Source organism: Carassius carassius, chromosome 19 (assembly GCF_963082965.1).
Source record: "Carassius carassius chromosome 19, fCarCar2.1, whole genome shotgun sequence".
NCBI classification, from domain to species: domain Eukaryota; kingdom Metazoa; phylum Chordata; class Actinopteri; order Cypriniformes; family Cyprinidae; genus Carassius; species Carassius carassius.
Window position 1 is genome coordinate 31,261,700 of NC_081773.1, and position 25,078 is coordinate 31,286,777.

At 37.0% G+C, this 25,078-nt stretch overlaps 1 protein-coding gene across 2 annotated transcripts; it reads right to left on the bottom strand.

Annotated features, from left to right (window-relative positions):
• Window positions 1-1,422: 1,422 nt before the first annotated feature.
• cog3 (component of oligomeric golgi complex 3) lies at window positions 1,423-25,036 on the bottom strand. 2 transcript variants are annotated; one of them, XM_059500684.1, is made up of 23 exons: window positions 24,814-25,036; window positions 21,377-21,523; window positions 20,229-20,290; window positions 19,454-19,619; window positions 18,936-19,010; window positions 18,761-18,853; window positions 18,539-18,664; window positions 18,367-18,450; window positions 18,233-18,276; window positions 16,821-16,947; window positions 16,454-16,545; window positions 15,271-15,410; window positions 15,022-15,182; window positions 14,007-14,112; window positions 13,814-13,920; window positions 8,008-8,097; window positions 7,419-7,539; window positions 5,954-6,042; window positions 5,738-5,872; window positions 4,502-4,577; window positions 3,499-3,626; window positions 2,809-2,907; window positions 1,423-1,831 (listed from the first exon to the last, which is right to left on the bottom strand). In XM_059500684.1, the coding sequence occupies exons 1-23, from the start codon at window positions 24,997-24,999 to the stop codon at window positions 1,805-1,807; spliced, it is 2,481 nt and encodes an 826-aa protein (XP_059356667.1). In that variant the 5' UTR covers window positions 25,000-25,036; the 3' UTR covers window positions 1,423-1,804. The 2 variants fall into 2 exon arrangements, with proteins under 2 accessions (XP_059356667.1, XP_059356668.1); XM_059500685.1 differs by having other exon boundaries at window positions 18,367-18,447; window positions 24,814-25,035.
• Between the last annotated feature and the right edge of the window lie 42 nt (window positions 25,037-25,078).

The window sequence follows — 25,078 nt, forward strand, 5'->3', positions numbered from 1 at the left end:
CAGAAATAAAACTTGACGTACTAAAATAACTCAAACTGAAATAAAAATGAATAAAAATGACAAATGTAAAAACAAAAATGTGTACATCCTGTAAAAAAAAAAGTGCATCGGATCGCTCACAATTCAATCACAATTGAAATAAAATAAAATATTATAAATATTAAAATATTTTACAAAATTAAAACTGTATAATATAAAATGTATTTAACAAAGTAATTTTATATCAGCTATAGTTGTCAATGCAATATTTCTTAACTTTATGTACTAAAATGACAAACTGAAAAAAGAAAACTAATATAAAAACACTATATAGACATACTTAAAAACAATTACTTTAACTTAAAATAAAAAAAGAAAATATAAAAATGTTAATTTATTACTAAAATAATACTACTCATGACTCAATTTTTGCTTATTCTTTTTATTTTAGTTAAATTTACCGTAATCGTTTTGTGTTGGGAATACACCCTCTCTATAAGATCAAAATTATTTTTTTTAATTAGTTTTATAACATTTCTTATATCATTATATTTACAATATATTTACATCTGTAAATATATATTTTCTGGTGCATACACATCAGCACAAAGACGATCACTCAAAACTGAATTCAGAAACTTTCACATCTTTAACATAGCATTTTAGTTTGCACTTCAAGCATGTTTTATAGAATTATTAGTGAAATCAGCATCAGCTACTGTACTGATATCAAATATGAAAAAGGAGCTAATGTTTATAATGGTTTTAATCAGTGTTTAATGGGCTAAATCTCATTTCCACGTCGTAAAGCTTCATACCTTTCAGTTCTAGGAGAATTTATTTAGAAAAACGACAGGAATGAATCAGTAATAAACCTTCAGCTTTAGTTATGAATCCATCACAATCACTCCAACAGAACCAAACAGAAAAGGACCATATAAAAAAGCCCAAGAAGTGAGGATGCTTTTGATTGATGATGACCTAAACTCCCAAAATGCAACTGAAGAGCCCAGAATGAAGGAAGAAAACGAGGAAATGCATAAAGGGGAACTAATTCAGCTTAATATGAATAACACGCCCTAATATTAATCCAAACCTGCATGGATGTTTAAAAAGATGTTACAGCTATATAATGCCAACGTCATATGGATGCTTTTTGAGAAGAGTTGCATGAACATTTTTCTTAAAACAATCCTCTTTTGTGTTCATCAGAGAGAGAGAAAAAAAGGTAGCATGCAGGTTTTAAAAGTAAGATTCCAAACTTGATTTCCAAACCTGTTTGACTTGCTTTCTTCTGTGGCAGACAAAAGAAGATAAAAGAGTTTTGGCTCCCATTGACTTGCATTGTGTGGCCAAAAATATAATGGAAGTCAAAGGGAGCCCAAAGCATCTTCTTCTGTGTTCAGGGTTTGCAAACAGGTAAACAATACCAGAATTCACATCTCTCAGTGAAATATTCCTTTAAACATAATAATAAATATGTTCTGCACATAGTTTCCTTCACCAGTACAGTACAGTCTCAAACACACAGCGCCTCCTAGTGGATCATGTGTGTTTGTGTCCAGACCAGCATCCGTGTGACTGAGCTCACACCTTCAGTTTAATTTCCATCTGTACAGACTGATTTGGTATCAATGCTACGCTGAAGAACCAGATCAAGCTCCTGCAGCGTGTGTTCAGTGTTTGGAAAGGGTCTCGTTCTGTCTTTAGATAGAGAGACGTGTTGATCTCAAGAAGGTTTGGGAATAATCTTCTCTCAAGGCTCTTTTCCCAAAGCTGACGTGGTCCAAGTGTGGAAGAACATCACTGTCCACGGAGTCCAGAGCTATTTCACAGAGAGCAGCAGATTTATCTAGACGGCGGGAGACCAAGAAAGATTTCATTTCCATCATCCAATCATACCTACTTGATCTTTTGATTATAAATGCATACTTAGAGGAAACATTCTCAGAAAGATTATGAACAAGTTTTCTTCAGTAGCGCTAAAAGAATATTTGTTTAAAATTATCTGGTCTTCCATGACGTTTTTTTAAGCATAATTTTCTCTAAAAGCTATGAAAATCTTCCCAGAAACATTAATAGAATGTTCGTTCAAAGTCTGTTCTCAAATGTTACAGCAAAAACATTATTTGTACACCATGTTCTCTCAAAGTTAAAAAAACATCCTTAAAGTAATGCTCGTTACTGATCTGATCTTTAATAATAAAAAATGTATAGATCACTCATGGAACATTTTAATTGGATGTTTGACTGATGCTTTTTTTTTTTTACTTTACTATTGTTCAGAGCACATTTAAAAAAACATGCAAAATAATAAAACTGAATATTCCCTTAACGTTTAATAATGTTCTCCAAAAGTTAATAAGCATTCGTCCAGTAAGGTTAATGGAACGTTTGTTTAAAATGATCTGGTTTTTAATAATGTTCTCAAAACATCACTGCAAAAACATTATTCATCTTTCATATTCTCTCAAAGCTACAATTGTTAATGGACTTTTTATGAAACTTTTCCAAACGTCATTACTTCCCGGCTTCTCGTGGTTCAGGGAACATTCCCAAAATGTTATCAGATCTTTGAAATCTTTCTCTAAACGTCTTTACTATCTAGTTGGCACTAACTAGTTACTAGTAAGTAGACGGCTCTTAAAATAAATTCAAAAGTAACATTGGAATCAAATGGAATGTTCCTTTACTGTTTTCTCTCATGCTCTCACATTTTCAAAAACGGAATGTTTGGAATGTTACTTAGATCAAACATTTTCAGAATTTGAAGGAACGATGGAAACACATTCTCTGAACATGTGTGTGTTAGCGGGGCATGCTAAGCACCTGCTCCATGGAGGGACATGCGATGATCTGCAGGTCCTCGCCGCTGTACTCCTCCTGCAGTAACACTTGCAGTCTCTGGAACACCTGCTGGACGTTGTTCTGAAACGGCATGTGATTGACTGGATATCATCATCTTAGCTCCGCCTTAGTTAATGACCAATCCTTCCTTAGCAACGGTTGCCTTTTAACATTCTATAGAACAAACGTTTTGAGCTTTCTCCAAACATCTATCAGTGTGTTTGGATGCTTTTAAATGGGATTTTCATTCAGAAAACAGTGCTGGTATTGTTAACTAAAAATACCAAACAAATAATTTTATTTTTTATTGATAATAGAAATAAAATTTAATATAGGAGAAAAAAAATACGAAACGAAAACAATATTTTTTTTTCTGTCAATGAGCTGAATTAATTAAAATAACCAACACGAAACTGGAGAAAAAAATCTTATTAGGCATTAAAAAAAAAATAATAATTGCTAAGTTAATTTGAAAAATTAAAAAACTAATTCAAATATTATTAAAACCGAATAGAATTATTACATTAAAATAGAAACAAATAAATGAATAATAAATCCTAATATAGTAGAGTAATGATCTGAAAATCTGCAGTGTACAGCTTGACTGAGTGTCAGTGACTAACACAGACTGAAACATGTATAATTAGTTTAATTAGAGAGGCAGACACTCACCCTGACGGGCTTAAACAGGATGAACTCGGTGTCTTTATTGGCCAGATATAAAGACATGCTCTGTAAGGTGACGGGCAGCTTGTTTTTCAGGATGCGATAGGTGGCCATCACAATGTCATTCACCTTGGCTGATAGTAGAGATAACACATCCTCACTAACGAGTGTGAAAAACTTCAAAACAACACACCCAGTCATCATTTCTGCCTCATTATGGTCTAATTGCATGAATACTACAAAGTGTGTGTACGGGTTATATTTGACCCCCCCCCCCAAAAAAAAAACTACATTATGAAAATTAAGCATACTGTATTTTCAGGACTAACTAGATTTTCCTGACATATTTTTCACACTAAATTATTATTAGTGTAATGCAGAAAATGTAAATAAATATTTTTTATATTGGTTGTATCTAGTGCCTTAAATTCATGCTAATTGAAAAAACTAAATGTAAACAAATCATATGTATGTATGCATGCATGTATATAATTTATTTATATATATATATATATATATATATATATATATATATATATATATATGTCATATAAATTTGATCATTAATACAATAATAATAGTAAGACTACTAATAGTAATTATATTACAAACATGCATATATATATCCATATATATATCCATATATATATATATATATATATATATATAATACCATTTATATATTCCATTTTATATTTCTGAAAAAAAATTTTTATATATACACACACACATAAATAATTTTATTAAGTGTTAAATAAAATTAATACTTAAGTATTGAAATATAAATTTGATTAATAAAACAATAATAATAGTAATACTACTACTACTAATTATTATAATACATATTAAACATGTTTTCATGAGGCTCAAACAATCATCTTTCTTAGTTCAAATTAATATCAAGTAATGTGTGTATTAACAGTCGATTGGCTTCACCGATAGAAGAGTGTAATCAAAGAGTTAATGAGAGCTAATGATCAGCTGATCAGAGGCTGATGGAGCGTCTCACCCGGCTGAGCCCAGGGCTGCTGAGAGAGACTGTACGTCGGTCCTCCTTCAACAGCCATCGTCTTTAGAGCTGCTACCTGTGATTAGAAAAACACATCAAACTGAGCTCATCATCACACAATGTTAAGACAAGAACTAAAAGACTAAATAAAACCACATTTTAACTTGAAATATTTCAATAATGTTTCTAATACAACCATTAAGATAGACACACACCTTCACTATGCACGCTCATATTTGCATTTGACAATGTCGAGCAGTGCTGGATAGATGACTTACTAACTGAAGTCCTCAAAGCTCAAAACAACACACTTGGCTCAACATCTCAGTTTGTGCATTTGTTTGAGAATTCATCTTTTGCTCATTATGGCTGTCAAGAATATGTGTGGGTTATAACTCACCCCAAAAACAAACAAGAATTTTTTTTTATATATATATATGTATTGCACAATGAAAATAAAGCATTGCACTAAAATAAAGCATTATATTTTCAGCACAAAAACAAATTTCAGCTCAATGGTACACTTAATTCTGATTAGCATTTAAAAAAAATTACATTATATATATATATATATATATATATATACACATATATATTATGGTATTATGTAGTGCATTATGCAAATTTAAATGAAACAATTTTAACACCAAGAATACAGTTTGTATTAATAAAACTATAATTTGTATAATCATAACACACACACACACACACACACACATCCGTACATGTACACACACACACACACACACGTTATGCATTATACAAATTCTAGTAAGTTTCTGTTACCGATTCCAAATTATATAGAAAAACTGTTAGTATCATTATTCGTTACATTACACATTTCAGCTAATATAATCAGACTTCTTTTAGATTACTTTGGATGTAATCGCATTGATTTAAACAGAAGAATCTTGTACCATAATGAAAATACAAGGAGACAATGCATACATGAAGTACAACACTGCGTCAAGGTTTCTCAAGAAACTGCAGTGGGTTTCTGAGTTTAATAAAAAGCTAATTTAATAAATTCAATCATAAAAATATAAAACTACATCTTCCAATCAAAATAAAACACTTAAAGTATGAAATATCATATCTGTTTACCTGCTAGTCACATGACAATGCGAATAATACATAAACATGTAATCCATAAAATAAAGTTATGTAATCAGATGACGTAATCCAGCAGTGTTGGCGACCCATAATGCTCTTGGGGAGTGAATCCTGATTCCTGACCTTGGTGAGGAACTCCTCCAGGTTTCCCATGAACATGTGCGTCTGCTGCTGTATGAACTGCTCACAGCTGGACTTCAGGTGCCGGTCCACTTCTTTCTTGGAGTCGATGTAGTGCTCTTTAATCTCCGGCGTGCCCTGAGGAGAAAGCATCAGCTCATGATCAGGAAGCAGCTGCGAGGCTCGGAGACTCTCTTCAGGTAATAAAGCTGACGTTACCTCCAGCAGAAACTCCAGGATCGCGTTATGGCTGTTCAGACGGAAGAAGTTGGGCACAGTCTTGGGGTTAAAGATTTTGAAAGCAGCGTCTGAGGACGGAGAAAAACAAATGTTCGTCTTCCCTCTGGTGGAGCTTTACTGCTATTACACACACATTTCATCAGTTCACACTCACTCCCTGAATCCCAGTAAAGGCTCCATATGAAATCATCATCTTTCTTTTCTGTCAATTTCATTCACGTATTTACAAAAGGAAACCCTGAACTTTTCAAATAGAACTTCCTTTGCTTGGTTTTTTAAAAACCTGACATTATATTTCAGCAATTTGTGTCAAAAAAACTATATTTGGAGCCAGATTACAGGGGGAAAAAGTAAAAAAAAAGTCCTCTTTTGTGTATTTTTACCCAAAGTTTGCAAGCCTGTATTAAAGATATATCCATATCCTTTTAGATTCTAACTTTTCTTTCTGTGTTTTAATTTTTAAGCCCCAATATGGTTCATTTCTAAAGATACGTGCACCTTTATGTGGCCTGGGATATTTTGTAGAGGAGGGTCATAATTACCTGTGATTTGGAGCCAATTTACAGGCTTTGGAAAGGACTTTGGAAAGATGGCAGAATCATTACTTAATTTTTTACACAGGTATTGGTAATTAATTTAGCAAAATCTGTTGACTTTAGAAATCTTCATTGCATTACATTCTCACGGTGACCATTTAAAAATGGGAAAAAAGCACTTCTTGTACTCTTTGCGTATTTTTCCCCAAAGTTTGCATGCCTGTAACTCAAGAAGCATTAAAGATTGCTTAATATCTTTTTATATTTTGCTTCTTAAGAATTTTTTCTTATGGTATCGTTATTTTTAAGTCCCAATATTGTTCAGTTACAGAGATTTGGGAATTTCAATGTGAGCTGATACTTTTCTCGGTTTATTACTATGCAATCAAAATTACTGTTATTTATGGCCCTTGGCTAGAAATATTGATTCTGATCTCTGACTTCAGCAAGTTTTGTTGCATTGCATGCCAATAGTGACCATTCAAAAAATGGCAAAATGCAAAGTTTGCATGCTTGTAACTCAAGAAGTATTAAATGAATCTCAATATTCTTGTCTATTAGTAAATTCTGTTGACTTTAGCAATCTTTGTTGCATTATATGTCAATGGTGACTGTTCATTCTGTCTGAGTAACAACCAGTAAATATGATATAAAACAAATCATCTGTATTATCTTCCATAACATCAACAGCTCAAATCTATGCACACATTCATGCATGTTTAGAGCAAGCATCCTTTTTTTTTAATATATATATATATATATTTGTGTTAAAATGCTGAAAAACACTCTAAAAACACTCATTTATATGCATATGTATTTAAAATCTAAAATGCACCATTCAAAGCTGTCACACTCATTCTGTCAGACTATTCAAATCCACCCAAAGCTCCCAAAAGCGTGGCTGTTACCTCTGGTCTTCTTCAGGTCCAGCGAGATCTCTTTGATGGCGAAGTCTGCGTGGAACGGGGCGATCTGCTCACGCAGGATCAGGAGATGTTTGATCAGGAAGAGCTGCCCATCTAATTGAGTCTGTGAAGAAAGCACAGGTGTCCGTTCAACACGTCTCTCGGGAATTAAACCCTACCGACCGAGTTTCTGTTCCTGATCAAGCTTCACATGAAGGAATCCGGTTTTATTACACAATGTTACACACAGCATACCGAAAAACATGCACAATATTTAAGAATCTAATCTGCTCGACTGTTTATTGTGTTGCAAAATCTATATTATCACCCTGCAATGTTTAAAGTTGCTTATTTAGTACATTCAGCTTAATTTGCATAAATACAGTACTTGAATTTAACAGTAAAAGACTGTAAACTGCCCTACTATATATGGTTAAAAACTGTATTGGACATTGTGGCTGGCAACTTTTTTTCAAAAATGCTTGGTGGGGAAAGGGTTAATAAAACTGTTTCTGGGTCAACTGCAATATTGAAGTGAATGTCTCATTCCTGACTGACTGTTCTGTGTACAGATGATATATAAACACCTCACCTTGTTCTTCTGAATGATGTCGAAGGCTTTGAGGAGAGACTGGATGCAGGCAGAGAGCGCTTCCTGTGACAGACCCTGAAACACCGCCCTCTACAGGACACACCATCATTATCATTTCAGCAAAAGTGTTTTTTATTTCATGTAATGAGAATGTTTTCAGTTCCCTTTCATAGGTCACTTCGATGCTGCGGTGACGTCACCACGTATGGGAACACCTTCGGTGTGACGAATGTCTGAAGCCCTATACCATCCCGCCAATCCTATTGGCCAAATAGCGCGTGGCACCGCCCAGCATGCGTAGGCATATATATACCTGGTGCCGCGCGCCATTTACCTCAGATTTCATTCCTTCAGTACGAAGCGAATCTTCTGTGCCCTATTATCTCGCGTTCTCAGCGATCATCTACGAGCAGTATACTCCTCTCCGCGGACGCGATGAGTCAACGAAAGGTAGGAGCCGTATGATGGGTTATCACGAGGAGGCACTTATGAGAGGTTCGTTGCAGCCTCTCTACAGGTTCTCTCCTTGATAGCCTATGGCTACAGTAAAATATGCATACACTTCCCCTGTGCACTAACGCCATTAGGAAGTATCCGCGCTCTGGAGTGTATTTCTTAAGTCGCCTCGCGTCTAACCCCCACCGTTTCGCTTCTGCGGTCGCCGAGGCCCCGCACGAGGTGTTGGTTAGGGGCGATATGTGCGGCTTGAATATGAATACAGTGATGCACTGGAGTTCCATGTGCTCGCTCTCCCCCACTCGAGCGCGTTAATCAACAGTTTTTGCTCTTCAAATGGTGGATTACGGCTCACACAGCCGCCGCGTTTTCGCTAGCGGCTTGGCCCGATGTTATCTTGTTGGATTGAATCCTGCCGTGGATACGCTTCAGGATTATATACAACGAAACGCAGCGAGTTTGACGCACACGCTTTTCTTCATGTTAATATGCCAGGGACTATGCCCTTCACTGAGAGCGCTGTTAGACTGCTAATGCACATCTACCCTCTCACTGCAGTCCCCATACTCTAACTTTGACTGTCTCGCAGCAAGGGCACCTCGAGCGTCATTGAACTGAGCTATCATTCGCGCGCCCCTTCAGACACTCTGCACAATCCAGTCTTCAGAGTTTGAGGGACGGCGCGGAGGCTGGCAAAGATGGCCAGCGTATGACGGTTCACACAGCCACCGCGTTCTCGCTAGCGGCGTGGCCCGATGTTTATCTTGTTGGATTAAATCCTGCCGTGGATACGCTTCAGGATTATACACAACGAAACGCAGCGAATGTGACGCATGCGTTTTTCCTTCATGTTTGCTTAGGACTGTGCCCGCCTCCAGAGAGCGCTGTTGGACTGCTAATGCACATCTAAGCCTCTCACTGCAGTTTCCACACTCTAACATTTGACTGTCTCGCAGCAAAGGCTCCTCGAGCGTCATTTAACTGAGCTATCATTCGCGCGCCCCCTCAGACACTCTGCACAATCCAGTCTTTAGAGTTTGAGGGACGGCGCGGAGGCTGGCAAAGATGGCCAGTGTATACGGTTCACACAGCCGCCGCGTTCTCGCTAGCGGCGTGGCCCGATGTTCATCTTGTTGGATTAAATCCTGCCGTGGATACGCTTCAGGATTATACACAACGAAACGCAGCGAGTTTGATGCATGCGTTTCCTTCATGTTCTCTAACATTGACTGTCTCGCAGCAAAGGCACCTCGAGCGTCATTGAACGGAGCTATCATTCGCGCGCCCCCTCAGACACTCTGCACAATCCAGCCTTCAGAGTTTGAGGGACGGCGCGGAGGCTGGCAAAGATGGCCAGTGTATGACGGCTCGCACAGCTGCCGCGTTCTCGCTAGCAGCGTGGCCCAATGTTTATCTTGTTGGATTACATCCTGCCGTGGATACGCTTCAGGATTATACACAACGAAACGCAGCGAGTTTGATGCATGCGTTTTCCTTCATGTTCTCTAACATTGACTGTCTCGCAGCAAAGGCACCTCGAGCGTCATTGAACTGAGCTCTCATTCGCGCGCCCCCTCAGACACTCTGCACAATCCAGCCTTCAGAGTTTGAGGGACGGCGCGGAGGCTGGCAAAGATGGCCAGTGTATGACGGCTCACACAGCTGCCGCGTTCTCGCTAGCAGCGTGGCCCAATGTTTATCTTGTTGGATTAAATCCTGCCGTGGATACGCTTCAGGATTATACACAAAAAAAAAAAAAAAAAAAAAAAAAACGCTAATATTGTTTCGGGCCGCGTGGGAACGCTTGCCCGGCATTTCTCAATGGGTGTTACGCACAATTTGTCACGGATACACCATTCAGTTTCGGAAAGGCCCGCCCCCTTTCCGTGGAATTCTCTCCACGGTGATGAAACCGATGGACATGGCGGTGCTGAGACAGGAAATGTTAGCTCTACTGAGCAAAGGGGCTATAGAAGAAGTACACCCCTCTCAGATGGAGTCAGGGTTTTACAGCCGTTATTTTGTGGTACCAAAAAAGGACGGCGGATTACGACCCATTCTGGATTTACGCCGTCTAAATCTTGCACTCAGGTCGAGCAAATTCAAGATGTTGACGGTAAAATCTATTTTGTCTCAGATTCAACCAAACGACTGGTTTGTCACGATCGATCTGAAGGATGCTTATTTTCATATTCAGATCATCGAGAGACACCGGAAGTTCCTCAGATTCGCTTTGGAGGGCAAAGCGTATCAGTACCGCGTTCTTCCCTTTGGCTTAGCGCTAGCTCCCCGTACATTCTCAAAATGCATGGACGCAGCTCTGGCCCCGTTGCGGCTCCGGGGCGTCCGTGTGTTAAACTATCTGGACGACTGGCTGGTGTTAGCGCAATCTCAGACTCAAGCACACTCTCATCGAGATATTGTGCTAAATCATTACACAGCCTGGGTTTACGCACAAACTTCCAGAAAAGTGTATTAATCCCCTCTCAACGGATTACCTTTCTGGGAGTAGATTTGGACTCTCGCGCGATGACAGCAAAGCTTTCTGTCCCGCGCGCTCAGTCGATTACGTCATGCGTTCAGCACTTCAGGGCGGGTCACACAGTGACAGTGAGACTGTGCCTCAGACTACTAGGTCTAATGGCGGCGGCGCTTCCCGTGATTCATCTGGGTTTGCTTTACATGCGCCTGTTTCAGTGGTGGACGAAACGACAGAATATTTCACCCCGTTGTTCTCCGCATCGAACGATCTCGGTGACGCGGAGGTGTGTGATGTCGTTAAAACAATGGACATCAGCCGAATTTCTCCTCAACGGGGTTCGGCTGGGAATTTGCGCTTCCCGAGAGACTGTCACGACAGACGCGTCTTTGACCGGGTGGGGAGCTGTTTGTCAGGGGCGCCCAGCCCACGGAGTGTGGACAGCGGCACAACGCAGCTGGCACATAAACAAATTCGAATTACTGGCGGTTTTTCTGGCTCTCCAGTATTTTTCGAGTCTACTGACCGGCCGTCATGTGCTTCTCAGAACGGACAACACTGCGGTCGTGGCTTATCTGAACCATCAGGGAGGATTACGTTCTCGCCCTCTGTGCAGACTGGCGAGGCGGATTCTTCTTTGGTCTCACGACAAATTTCTGTCGATCCGGGCTGTTCACATCCCCGGACGACTGAACTTCGGAGCGGATTTATTATCCAGGCAGACTCTGGAACAAGGGGAATGGAGATTACACCCCCAAACGGTGAATCACCTATGGCATATTTTCGGGGAAGCGGAAGTGGATTTATTCGCGTCGAGCACGACTACGCATTGCCCGCTATGGTTCTCCCTAAGCCCTCCATCACCCCTGGGTCTGGATGCGCTAGCTCACAGCTGGCCCAGTACCAGCTTGTATGCGTTTCCTCCGATTCGGCTGGTCCCAGCGGTATTATGCAGAATACGGCGGGACAGAGTGGGACAGCTGTTGCTGGTGGCTCCGCGATGGCACACACAGCCGTGGTTTGCGGATCTCATCAATCTGTTAGCGGGCTCTCCGGTGGAGATTCCCCTCAGATGGGATTTATTATCGCAAGCACAGGGACGGATCTGGCATCCCAGGCCAGATCTGTGGAACCTGTGGGCGTGGCCTCTGAGCGGAGTGAGTTGATATGTCCCGGTCTTTCTGCTGAAACTACCGAGACTATACTGAACTCTAGAGCAGTTTCTACGAGACGCTTATATGCTTTCAAGTGGAAACTGTTTATGACATGGTGTGAAACTCATGATGTGGATCCAGTTTACTGCCCTGTGGCTTCAGTACTGGAGTTTCTTCAAGACCGTTTTTCGGAGGGATTGACACCAGCCACCCTGAAGGTTTATGTGGCAGCTATCTCAGCTCACCATGAGCATATAGGTGGTGTTTCAGTGGGTCGTCATCCACTGGTTTCTCGCTTTATACAGGGTGCGCGACGGTTGAGGCCTTTCCGCCCTGTGCGAGTTCCTTCATGGGATTTATCCATTGTGTTACTGGGTTTGTCAGGGCATCCGTTTGAGCCCCTGGAAACTGTATCGGATAAGCTCCTGTCTCTGAAGACACTTCTTCTCATGGCTTTATCCTCCCTTAAAAGAGTTGGGGATTTACAGGCTCTCTCTGTCTCACCCTCGTGCATGGAGTTTGCACCAGGCTCTGTGAAAGTGTTGTTGCGACCTAGGCCTAATTATGTTCCTAGGGTCGCGTCTAATCCTTTTCATTTTCAGCAGGTGGTCCTGGAGGCCTTTTCTCCTGCTGCGACAGAGTCTGGAGATCTAAGTCTTTGCCCTGTGAGGGCGTTGAAGACTTATGTGGATCGCACTGCCCCATGGCGTGAGTCTGACCAGCTGTTTGTCTGTTTTGGACATAAGAATAAGGGCCATGCAGTTACGAAACAGCGCATGTCCCATTGGCTGGTGGAGGCTATTTCCTTGGCCTATGAGGCGCGCGGGCTCGCTTCGCCCTTAGGAGTAAAAGGTCATTCCACGAGAACAGTGGCTTCTTCTCAAGCCTTTCTCAGTGGATCTTCTATGGATGATATCTGTGCTGCGGCAGGCTGGTCCTCACCGAGCACTTTTATCAGGTCTTACAGTCTGGATGTGAGGATGGCTCCTGGCTCCCGGGTTCTCTCCGCTTGAGCAGATGCTTCCTTGGATCCAAGCTATCAGGTACGTCAGGCGTGATGGTATAGCGTTCCCATACGTGGTGACGTCACCGCAGCATCGAAGTGACCTATGAAAGGGAACATCTCGGTTACGTATGTAACCTTGGTTCCCTGAATAGGGAACGAGATGCTGCGGTTCTGGCCGTGCCGTACCTTGATAGCTTTCTTCTCTTCTCGTCATGAAATCTGAGGTAAATGGCGCGCGGCACCAGGTATATATATGCCTACGCATGCTGGGCGGTGCCACGCGCTATTTGGCCAATAGGATTGGCGGGATGGTATAGGGCTTCAGACATTCGTCACACCGAAGGTGTTCCCATACGTGGTGACGTCACCGCAGCATCTCGTTCCCTATTCAGGGAACCAAGGTTACATACGTAACCGAGATGTTTGCGTTAACTATAATAACGCTTGGGTGAATAAAAGATGGCAAAACCATCTTATTGCATGCTGCAATAAGATTTAATATACTAATTAAACCACAAGATCAGATAAAAATAAAAAAATCTGGTACTAAATTATTGAATATTCTTAATGCATATCAATTATTAAAACAGTGCCGCTAGGAAACTACAGATTGTGGTCTTTTGCATTCATAAAAGGTTAATTATTAAATGCACATAATCGTTAATTAATTGTGTAATGAGTAATTAGGCTGTGGTGGAGTGTGATACTGACGTCGATGCAGCGGTAGAGTTTGGAGAGACACACGAGCGTGCGTTTGACGGTGGGATACCACATGCCATGAAGATCTGCAGGAGAAACTGTGCTGCGCGAGCGTGCCTCTGCAGGACAAACACAGCGTACTGTCAGGAAAACAGAGCGCTTTACTGAGTCGAGACCACAAACACACACACACACACACACACACCAGAGCTGATCAGCTTCTGATTATCAGACTCCTCCAGCTGCACGTCAGAGAAAGAGCTGCTCGAGCTCAGCTTCATCTGCTCCTCCTTCAGACTCTGAGCGATTCTCTGCAACAGAGAGAGCACGCTTCAACAACAGCTTATGCATGAATAGAAAAACATACATTAAAAAATAAATGTTAAAAATGTATTAAAATATTAATAAATATAAAAATATATCTAATAAAATAAAAAAATATTAATTTAAATATTGAAATGTATTAAAATGATAAAAAAATCAATTAAAATATTTAAAAAATATATTGAAAATGAAAATAAAATGTAAAAAAGAAATACATTTAAAAATACATAAAATCTAAATAAAAATACATTACAAATAAAATAAAAAAATAAAAACTATTGAAATTTTTATTATTAAATTAAACAATTATAAAATAAATAAACAAAAAAAAGTAAAAAATAAATAAATATAATTGAAAAATAAATTTAGACAAAATTAGATCAATTAAAATATAATATATAAAACTTAAAAAATAGAAATAAATACATGTAAAAAAGAAGTAATAAACTAAAAACATTTTATAAAAATAAATTACAAAAATTCTAAATGAATAAATTACAAAAATAAATAATAAATGCAATAATAAAATTAATAATTCAAAGCTGGATGGCTTTCGTAATGGAAACGATCTATTTTCCAAGCAATATTATTTTAGTATACATTAGACACTATTACAGTTTTCACATTAAGTTTAGTTTAAGTTTCAATATTTTTTGTTCACTTTATATATGAATATATATATATATATATATATATATATATATATATATATATATATATATATATATATATATATATATAGTTTTTGTGGCTTTAGTACACCATGTTAAACCTAAAGACAATGAGAAATGTTGTGTTGGCAGCTAGCTGAAATAAAACCTGAATAAGCCTGAACTCATGTCTCAGCAGCACTCGGAGACTGAAGTGTTCAGATGTAACGTGCTCTGCTCGCTGACCTCCATCATCTCTAGCTTCTCGGGGTAGGCCAGGTCTCCGTGCGCAGGCTTGTATCCGCTGATGTCCGTCTGGATGTAGATATGTGTCCTGTAGACCAGACGCTCCTGAACGTCCTCCAGCATCTGCTTCACCACGGCGTCGAACGCTCCCAGCTGCACCACTGAGACAAACCACACGATCATCTCACCTGTTCCTCCTTTATTTATTCCTTCAGAAACAGAGGCCTGTGGAAGGACAGGCTGTTTTACCGTTGTTCTGGACGTGGTCCTCCAGCATCTCGTTCTTCAGGATGCCGCAGAGCTCCGACAGCGTCTCCAGATGAACCACGTGGATGATCAGAGGCCTCAAGACGTCATACAGAGACACGCAGAGTCTCTCCAGAAGCTCACTGTCACAGAGCACAGCCTCAAGTGGTGTAAGAATCACACTAACATATTCACAAGATTCAAACAGATCCAGCTCGAGTCAGTCACAATCTGCGGTTAAATCGAAAAATGGAAAATATATAATAAAATACAAAATGCCAAAGCCTCTGTTTTCCATGCAACAAAGGTAGATTGGGATTTAACTCTCCAGGCTCCAAAAAAAAAAAAAAAAAAAAAATATATATATATATATATATATATATATATATATATATATATATATATATATATATATATATATATATATTTAAATATATATATATATATATATATATATATATATATATATATATATATATTTAAATATATATATATATATATATATATATATATATATATATATATATATATATATATATATATATATATATTTAAATGTAAATAAAAAATAAACAAAATACAAATAAATACATATCTACAACTAATTTTAAAAAAATTAATAGAAAAATAAAATAATTCAATCATTAATGGTAATTAAAACAAATTAACTGATTTAATAAAAAATAAGATAATAAAGAAAAAATAAAGTGAAGATAATATAAAGACAAACAAATAACAATAAATAAAATATTTTTATATTTTAAATAAATAACGACAGACAAAAGAAAAAATAAAACTGCAATTATTTAATTAAAATTAAATTAAGGAGGAAAAAATACAGAAATAAACAAATAAATATTATTCTGTCTAACAGGTGCTTCATCATATTCATCAATGTTAAGAAAAACAATCATAGAAAATAAATAAATACCAATATTTTTTTAAATATTTAAAATAAATAATGAAGTTAATAAAATGTAAAATAAAAATATTTAATTAATAAAATCAAATAAAGAAAGAATAAATACGGACAAACAAATGAATAAATATTATTCTGTCTAACATGTTGTGCTTCATCTAATAAAGGCAATAACTGTGGGTCAGAGCAGTCTGAAAGTAAATTATGGGATAGTTTTCATGTTTGTGTGAAGTGCTGCTTTAATCTGAAAAGAGTTTCTTTACTCACTCCAGTTTGGACGAGGGTTTGGAGAAGAACTCGTTGTAAAGCTGGTGTTCGTCTTGACACACGTGGACCATAAACGCACAGCCGCTGCGCACCTGAAACAACAGCAACGTCAATCAGCAGCTGAACGCAGACCTTCAGTCAAAACACACTCATTCACAAACACACACTTCTGACAAACAGGAAGCCAGGGAAGACAGAAGGTTGGAAATTGATCAAACAAACTTGTCCCCTTTTTGAAAACCACTGGACAAAAGAAAAGAAAGCAGGCATTTATGTGTTCATCTAAACATCGTTGTCTGCTGTAAATAACAGGAGAACAGCTCATGATGTGATTCGTGAGGCAGGATGTGTGTGGTGTGCTCCTCACCAGAGCGCAGTGGTCCTTGTTGTTGTGGCTGGTGAGATCAGTGAAGGTGGAGTTTATACTGGGACTGAGCAGAAGCTCCCTCTGCTCCAGATAACACAGATGAATCTCATCCAGCAGCTGCTGATACCTGACACACACGCACACACGCACACACACACCTTTGATTCCAAGAGCAGTGATTCATCAAAAACTAAAACCAATTATATATATATATTAAAAAAATCATATATGTTTTTCTTTGTTTGTTTGTTCATTATATATACCGTATTTTCCGAACTATAAGTCGCACTTTTTTTTCATAGTTTGGCTGGTCCTGCGACTTATAGTCAGGTGCGACTTATTTATCAAAATTAATTTGACATGAACCGAGAGAAATGAACCAGGAGAAAACATTACCGTCTCCAGCCGCGAGAGGGCGCTATCTTTGGACGTATCTTTGGACTGATGCGACATACTCAGGTGCGACTTATAGTCCGAAAAATACGGTGTGTGTGTGTGTGTGTGTATGTATATATATATATATATATATATATATATATATATATATATATATATATATATATATATATATATATATATATATATATATACATATACACACACACACACATATATATATATATATATATATATATATATATATATATATATATATATATATATATATATATATATATATATATATAATTATATAAATGAAAATAAAATCACATTAAAAAACTTGTTTTATAAATAGAACTTAATTATATATATATATATATATATATATATATATATATATATATATATATATATATATATATATATATAATGGTAATTAAAACATTATATATATACACCTTTAATAAATAAATACATACAAAAAAAGAACTAAAATAAAATATAAATTAATAAAATAAAACATTTAATCACATAAAATACAAAAAATATATAAATTAACAAAATAAAATAAAAATGGATACAAACTAAAAAAAAAAAAAAAAAAAAAAAAAAATAACAAATAAAATTAAAAATAAACTAATAAATAAATATTATTCTGTCAAACATGTTTTATGGAGTAAAAAAATTATTTCTGGTCAAAATAAAACAAATAAATGAAAACTTCTTTCTTTAACCTTTTTAAGTTTATTTACTCACTCTAGTTTCTTGACACTCTAGAGTTATTATAGTAAACTAATTTAAACCATTATGCAATTATGTAATTTCCTATAAAGGATCAATAAAGTATCAATCCATCAAAAAAAATAAAATAAAAAAATCAATTATTAAAAAATACTTTCTTTTAGCTACTTGCCAAGGCAACATTTGTGATTTTAATTTTTTTGTTGTGTGATAAATAAAAAAAAACACACTTGGAATGCATGTGCATAGAAATGACAATTATATTAAAAAAAACATTCTCCATCACTCACTCTGGGATTTTGTTGGACCGTTGTTCAACTTGTTCAATGAGCCTCTGAAACAAAATCAAAAACAAATCACATATTAAATAAAAATGGAATTATAAAAGAGCCAAGTCGAGCGAGTGTCTGCACACAAGTGTTACCCGAACTTTGGGTGCCGCTGCTCTGAACTTCACATAGTAGAGCGTGAAGGCGTTGTCTGCGTTCGGAGCACCCAACGGGTCCTGCTCGGGACAGATTCAATAAACACACAGGACATCATACAACCATCTGTGATCCACTCATCAGCAAGGCTTGAGCTCATACTAAACGCACCCTCTTGGTGAGCTGAGCCGTGAGGTTCTGCAGCGTGCTGACCGTGTGGCTCTTGATGAGGAGCATGGCTCTGGACAGACACTGCTTGAACTTGGTCAGATAGACCGGGTAGTCTTTGAAGCTCGGCTGAAAGAAAGAAATATGAGGAGAATGCATGTGTGAAAGATGGAGAGCTTCTACTGGAACTCAAGAGGAGGACACTGCAGCAAGCGTTCGGCTTACATGAGATGAGACGTATTCGATGCATTCGTCTAGTTTAGAAAGCATCGGGATGAATCCCTCGCTGTTCACGGACAACGTCAGGGAGTTCAGTTTCTACAGGAGAGATGAAACCATGCATTAACACACACGATGAATGCATGATCAATGCATCGGGGAAACAGCAGCAGAGCATCACCGTGTTTATGTTCTCCAGTTCATTGAAATATGAGAGTTTCTCTTGGATGCTCTCGGCCAGATCCACCAGCTCTGACTGTCGACAGACGAGAGAGAGAGAATACAAACAGACAGATTTTAACAAGATCAACTTAATTACATACACTTATATTATCAGTATGACAAAAAAAAAGTTTCAAATTTTTTTTATGTTAAAAAAAAAAAAAAAACAGATGCATCTTGCTCACTTAGGATGTATTTATTTAATCAATTATACTGGAAAAATTGTGAAATATTATTAAAATTTAAAACAACTGTTTTCTGTGTGAATATCTGTTAAAGTGTAATTTATTTCTGTGATGCACCGCTGAATTGTCAGTGAAGACTGGAGGAAAGATGCTGAATATACAGCTGCGCATCACAGAAATAAATTACATTTTAACAGAGATTCACACAGAAAACAGTTGTTTTAAATTTTAATAATATTTCATAATTTTACAGTATTTTTAATCACGGAAATATTAGGAGGGAACATCAGACCTGCTCCTTCAGCAGTTGTTCACAGGCCTCGTGAAGCGTTCCTGTTTTGGTGGACACAAAGAGGTACTGCTTCTGCAGAGAGTCCAGATGCTCCAGCGCAGTGTTCACGTCCTTCAGGATGGAGTCACACTGCTCCCGACAGCCGCTCAGAACATCCCGCGTCTTCCTGAGGAGCACAGACCAATTACTCCGATCAAACATTGGTCAATAGAGCCTTTGCTGTAAACACCCATAAGAATGCTCACATTCATTTTTGCTGATACATTTAAAAGCACACAATCATAATAAACTCACAATGACGCATGCACAATGCGAAATTCTCATATATTATATCATCATGCAAGTATTTCTTAATCAAATGTGAGTCTGGAGCACAAAAGCAGTCATAAGTAGCATAGAAGCAATAGCCAACAATACATAGTATGGGTCAAAATTAAAAAAAAATATTTTATGCCAAAAATCATTAGGATATTAAGTAAAGATCATGTCCATGAAGATATTTTGTAAGTTTCTTACTGTAAATATATCTAAACTTAATTTTTGATTAGTAATATGCATTGCTAAGAATTCATTTGAACAACTTTAAAGATGATCAGATTCCTGATATTCAAATAGTTGTATCTCGAACAAATATCGTCTGATCCTAATAAACCACACATCAATGAAAGCTCATTTATTCAGCTTACAGATGATGCATAAATCTCATACATTTCTAAAAACGGACCCGTATGACTGGTTTTGTGCTCCAGGGTCAGAACCGGACATGAACACACACCTGTACTTTGAAGCTTCATCCTGATCCATCTGAACCTGCAGCTTCGAGAACCAGGAAAAAAACTGACAGAGAGATGATGTCATCAGTCATGTGATGATGATGATGATGTCATTCAGCTTGTGCACAACAGATGCAAAAAACAAACAAACTACAGAGTCTGTGAAGACTGTCATTCATTAAAAGTGTGTACTACTTCATCACTTTACTTCCCTACAATGTGTTTTTATTTTAATACTAGATAACAAACTCCTTGATCGATGACAGCCACATTGATATTAAACAATCGCATCATATACAAGGCTATAATAACATTTATTTTTCCATTTTTAGTAAAATGTCAAAACTTTTACCTGTAATGAATCACAAAAAAATACATTAATTTATCTTAAGTCCCCCCCCCCCATGGTTTTACTTTTAGCTTTAGAATTACATTAATAATACCGTGCATGTTTCCTTTTTATATTTACACAAACCAAGTCAATGTACAAATTGACAATGCTACAGAAAAGCAATATAAGTTTTTCAGGAGGATTGCTTTCAGCTTGTTCATTTTTATATCAAAATATGGCATGCATTTGCCTCAAACAATGGTATAGAGCTATTCTAAACAGCAGTTAATGTAAATCATGATAACTGTAATTAATAATCGCAATTACAGTTTCACTGGATTTTTTTTTTTTTTTGTCATAATCGTGCAGCGCTGTTAAAAAATTAAGCATCTGAATAAAGACAGATTTGATAAAAAATCACATGGTTAAAAACTAAAACATTAACCATATATGCAATGAAGATTCATTCACAAAATGTTTAATGGCATGCATTTAAATAACATTTGTTTGCAGACCCCCATAATTAAAATGTCTTAACTTTAAGCGTTTGATAAAGTAATGAGTCTATACTGTGTATATTATACTGAATATATATACTGCAGAAATAGTAAGAACAATGTGTTAGTAAGCTACTATTAGAGCTGCTTTAATTAATATTATATTTGATGAAGTTATTCTCCTGTTTCTGTCTAATGTGAGTCTGCACTGTACAATGCAATGCAATGCCATTCACCTAAGACAGAATACCTTTGGAACTTGTGATGAAAGGATAATAGATGTGTGTGTGTGTGTGTGTGTGTGTGTGTGTGTGTGTCTGACCTGCTGGGCCGTCTGGATGCGCTCGTTCTCCAGCTCCAGCATCTGAAAGCCCTGCAGGAGCACCTCCTCGGTGGACTCGGGAAGAGTCGCTGTGAACGAGGAGCGCAGCGAGCGAGACGCCAGGCTGCAGATGTCCTCGATGGGCAGCTGAGGACACATTCAGAGCAGCATCACCATCTCATGCTCATGATTAAGAGTGAGAAACACCCGAATGATCCCTAAACTCAGTTTGTGAGAAAGCGATAAAAATGCAAATGTCTGAAATGCTTCTAAATGATGATTAAACATCAATGCATGGCAGCAGTAGGGTCACTCAAGAGCTCCCTGACTAAATTTTTTTATTTTACTAATATATATATATATACACACACACACACACACACACATATATATATATATATATTAGGGGTGTAACGGCACGTGTATTCGTACCGGACCGTTTCGGTACAGGGCTTTCGGTACGGTGCACGTGTGTACCGAATGACCGAATGCAATTTTTGTGTGCGGAACATAGGTATATTTTCGTGTTTCCAAACGAACATATTAAGTGGCGGAAGTCTCCGCGTTCAGCGCAAATCCCGCCCTGCAGCTGATTCTAAGCCGGCGACACACTGTCTGCGTGGCGTGAGCGTGACGGCTGCTTCGAGTTTTCTGTGTCTTTACACACCAGAATCATGCCTGACTCGACGCTGGCACGCTGCTGCTACTGAAGGTGACAGAGGGAGACCGCCGAGGTGCCGACAGACCAGGATCTTGTCTTCACGACAACAATATCTATACTTCATGTTGAGCATAAATATAAAGCCTACTGATAAAGGACACCGTCAACAGTATTGACGGCAAAATAGACGATGTTTGACAGGTGCAATATTCCAGTGTGTCACCGGCCTAAGGAGTGTGAACATCACTACAACTAGGAAAAAAACTATTGTAATTCAAACGCAGCTCCCGTCGGCATTTAAACAGACCTTTGCTCTTAATTCTGATCGGTCCAACGCAATAACGAAATCTGAGCAGGTCTCAAAACTGAAACTGTTGATGCTGCACTTAACACTTTGGAAAAGTTATATATATTTTTTAAAATATGAGCAGGCATACAAGCTGGGATTGGTAATGCTGCACTGTAATCATAATTATTTATTTATATTTTTCATTATATTTTATTATATGATATTGGTTTGAGACAGAGTATTTTATTTAGTGGAGAACTTTGCAGCAGTATTTTATTTCCTATTCTTTTTTTATTTTATATATATTTTATTAAAAAGTATTTTTAAAAAAGTGTAAACAAATTGTTAAAGTTTAAAGTAATAAACAACCTGCAGTTTAATGTTTGCATTTCTTTCCCTTACTGTACCGAAAATGAACCAAACCGTAACTTTAAAACCGAGGTATATACCGAACCGTGATTTTTGCATACCGTTACACCCCTAATATAAATATATATATTTATGTTTATGGCACTTGGAAAGCTACGGAGTAAACGAGATGCATGTCTAGTTTCAACATTATTTGTTCTTTAAAAGAAAGGCGGCATCATATTTATGCAAACTGATCCACTTTTGGTTTTGGACCACTGAAAACATGGTCAAATGGTCAATTTTAACTCCTGGAGCCACATTGTGATTCCAATATCTCTAGAACCAAAGCATATAGGGCCTTGAAAATACAGATGCCAAAAGAAAAGTTTGTTAAGACCCAATATCTAAAAGGACATTAAGATATCTTGATTACTTCTTGAGTTACGGTCATGCAAACTTTGAAGAAGTAAACTTGAAAAGTGCTCTTTCCCTATATTTGAATGGTCACCATTGGCACACAATGCAACTAAGATTACTAAAGTCAACAGATTTTACTAATAGATCTATTAATCTCTGTGTAAAAATAACATTATGATGCTGACATCTTTCTGAAGTCATTTAACCCCCCTGTGATTAGGCTCTGAATCTCAAGTGAAAATTGCCATTTTGACCCTCCCTTTACAAAATAGTGGATTACTTAGTAAATATTCTTCCATGACATTTAATTTTTCTTTTGTCACTATACATGTCTGTCTTTCTTCAAAAAAAATATTGGGCAAAATCAAAAATTTGAGATGGGGAGGTTTTTGAAATTTGGCTGATTTGACACAAAATGAACCAGGTGTCATTTATTTTTAAGCATGCCTTCCAAACAAAATATTTGACAAAACAAAGCTTCATTCAGCGACTTTCAATTTTTTAGATGCCGCTGATCCCCAAATATGATCATCCTTGTGTGTCAGTAAAACAAAAAAGGTGATATATTTAGCAATATTTTCATGTGCATGGAAACAATTTATATTTTGAAAAAAAAAAAATGTGTAAAACCAATTCTATTCAGTACAGTACTGTATTGATTTATTACATTTTTAATACTCATTTATTATTTTAATCAATTGAATTTATAGATTATTTATTTTTATTTATTTATCTTTGCCCCGTTGTTCCTCCAAACTTTTCCCAAAGGTCCTAGAAATTCTTAACACGATTTAATATTTCAATTAAATCATTTAGATCCCCAGATATGATCATCCTTGTGCAAACACAAAAGGAAGTGATATATTTTCATGCATAAAGTGCTAATTTATACTGTGAATTTTTTTATGTTATTTGGAAAATATATAGTATTTGTTTATTATTTTAAATCAAAAGTATTTATTTATTTAGTTTAATAATATTTCTTATTTGAAAAATATCTAGTATTTGTTTATTATTTTAAATCAAAAGTATTTATTTATTTAGTTTAATAATATTTCTTATTTGAAAAATATCTAGTATTTGCTTATTATTTTTAATCAAATGTATTTATTTATTTAGTTTAATATTATTTATTATTTGGAAAATAACTAGAATTTGTTTTTTTTTTTTTAAATCAAATTAATTTATTTATTTAGAGTCATTCAGCCAGAGTGCATCATGTGTGACCTTAATGTATTTAATCATTCATTAATATAAGAGTGTGTGTGTGTGTATATATATATATATATATATATATATATATATATATATATATATATATATATATATATAAATAAAACATGCTACTTTTTTCAACTTAACATAGTACTGTACACACTGTAAGAGCTATTTTATTTTGTATTGCATATTTATTTGTCTTATTATTATTTACATGTTTACTCTGTTTGAAAGCCACTCTGTATTAGTTCATTCTTTATTAATCATTATTTATTCTTCTCAGAAGTGAAACGCAAGTCTTGTTTAGCTAGTCTGACTCATTTGCATAAGGAGTGGATTAGATACGTGGCACACTTCCACACACCTAACCAGCCCGACAAGGGTCATACAGACCTAGTGCACACTTCCGAGCAGGAGTGTGACTCTAGAGCGAGTGTGTAGAGATGAAGAGACGAGAGAAGTGTGTTTGTGCTGTTAGCTACACTAGCTACACTCACTCACCTCCGCTGGGAGAAGCGTGACTTCCGCCGCGGCGCGGAGCTCGAGCACCGAGTCCGTCTGCTTCTCCGTTAACGGAGCCATCGGATCTACCCGCTGGTCCCAGTGCGACAGCTTCTCCCGAGTTTCCTTATCAGTGAGCTCCAGGAGACACTGCTCTGTGGACGACGCCATCGTGGACAACAACATGCGACGTCACCTACACGGAGCTTCTTCCGGGTTGGGCGGAGTCAGGAAGCAGGCAACCAATCAATGAAGAGCGCGTTGA

Bases quoted from the DNA above. Each gene is read 5' to 3' on its own strand.
- cog3 (XM_059500684.1), bottom strand. From the start codon at position 24,999: ATGTTGTTGTCCACGATGGCGTCGTCCACAGAGCAGTGTCTCCTGGAG. The intron at 6,043-7,418 runs GTAACAGCCACG...CTCCGTCCTCAG, and splicing joins GGACCTGAAGAAGACCAGAG to ACGCTGCTTTCAAAATCTTT. The intron at 4,578-5,737 runs GTCAGGAATCAG...TTCTAATCACAG, and splicing joins TGGAGGAGTTCCTCACCAAG to GTAGCAGCTCTAAAGACGAT.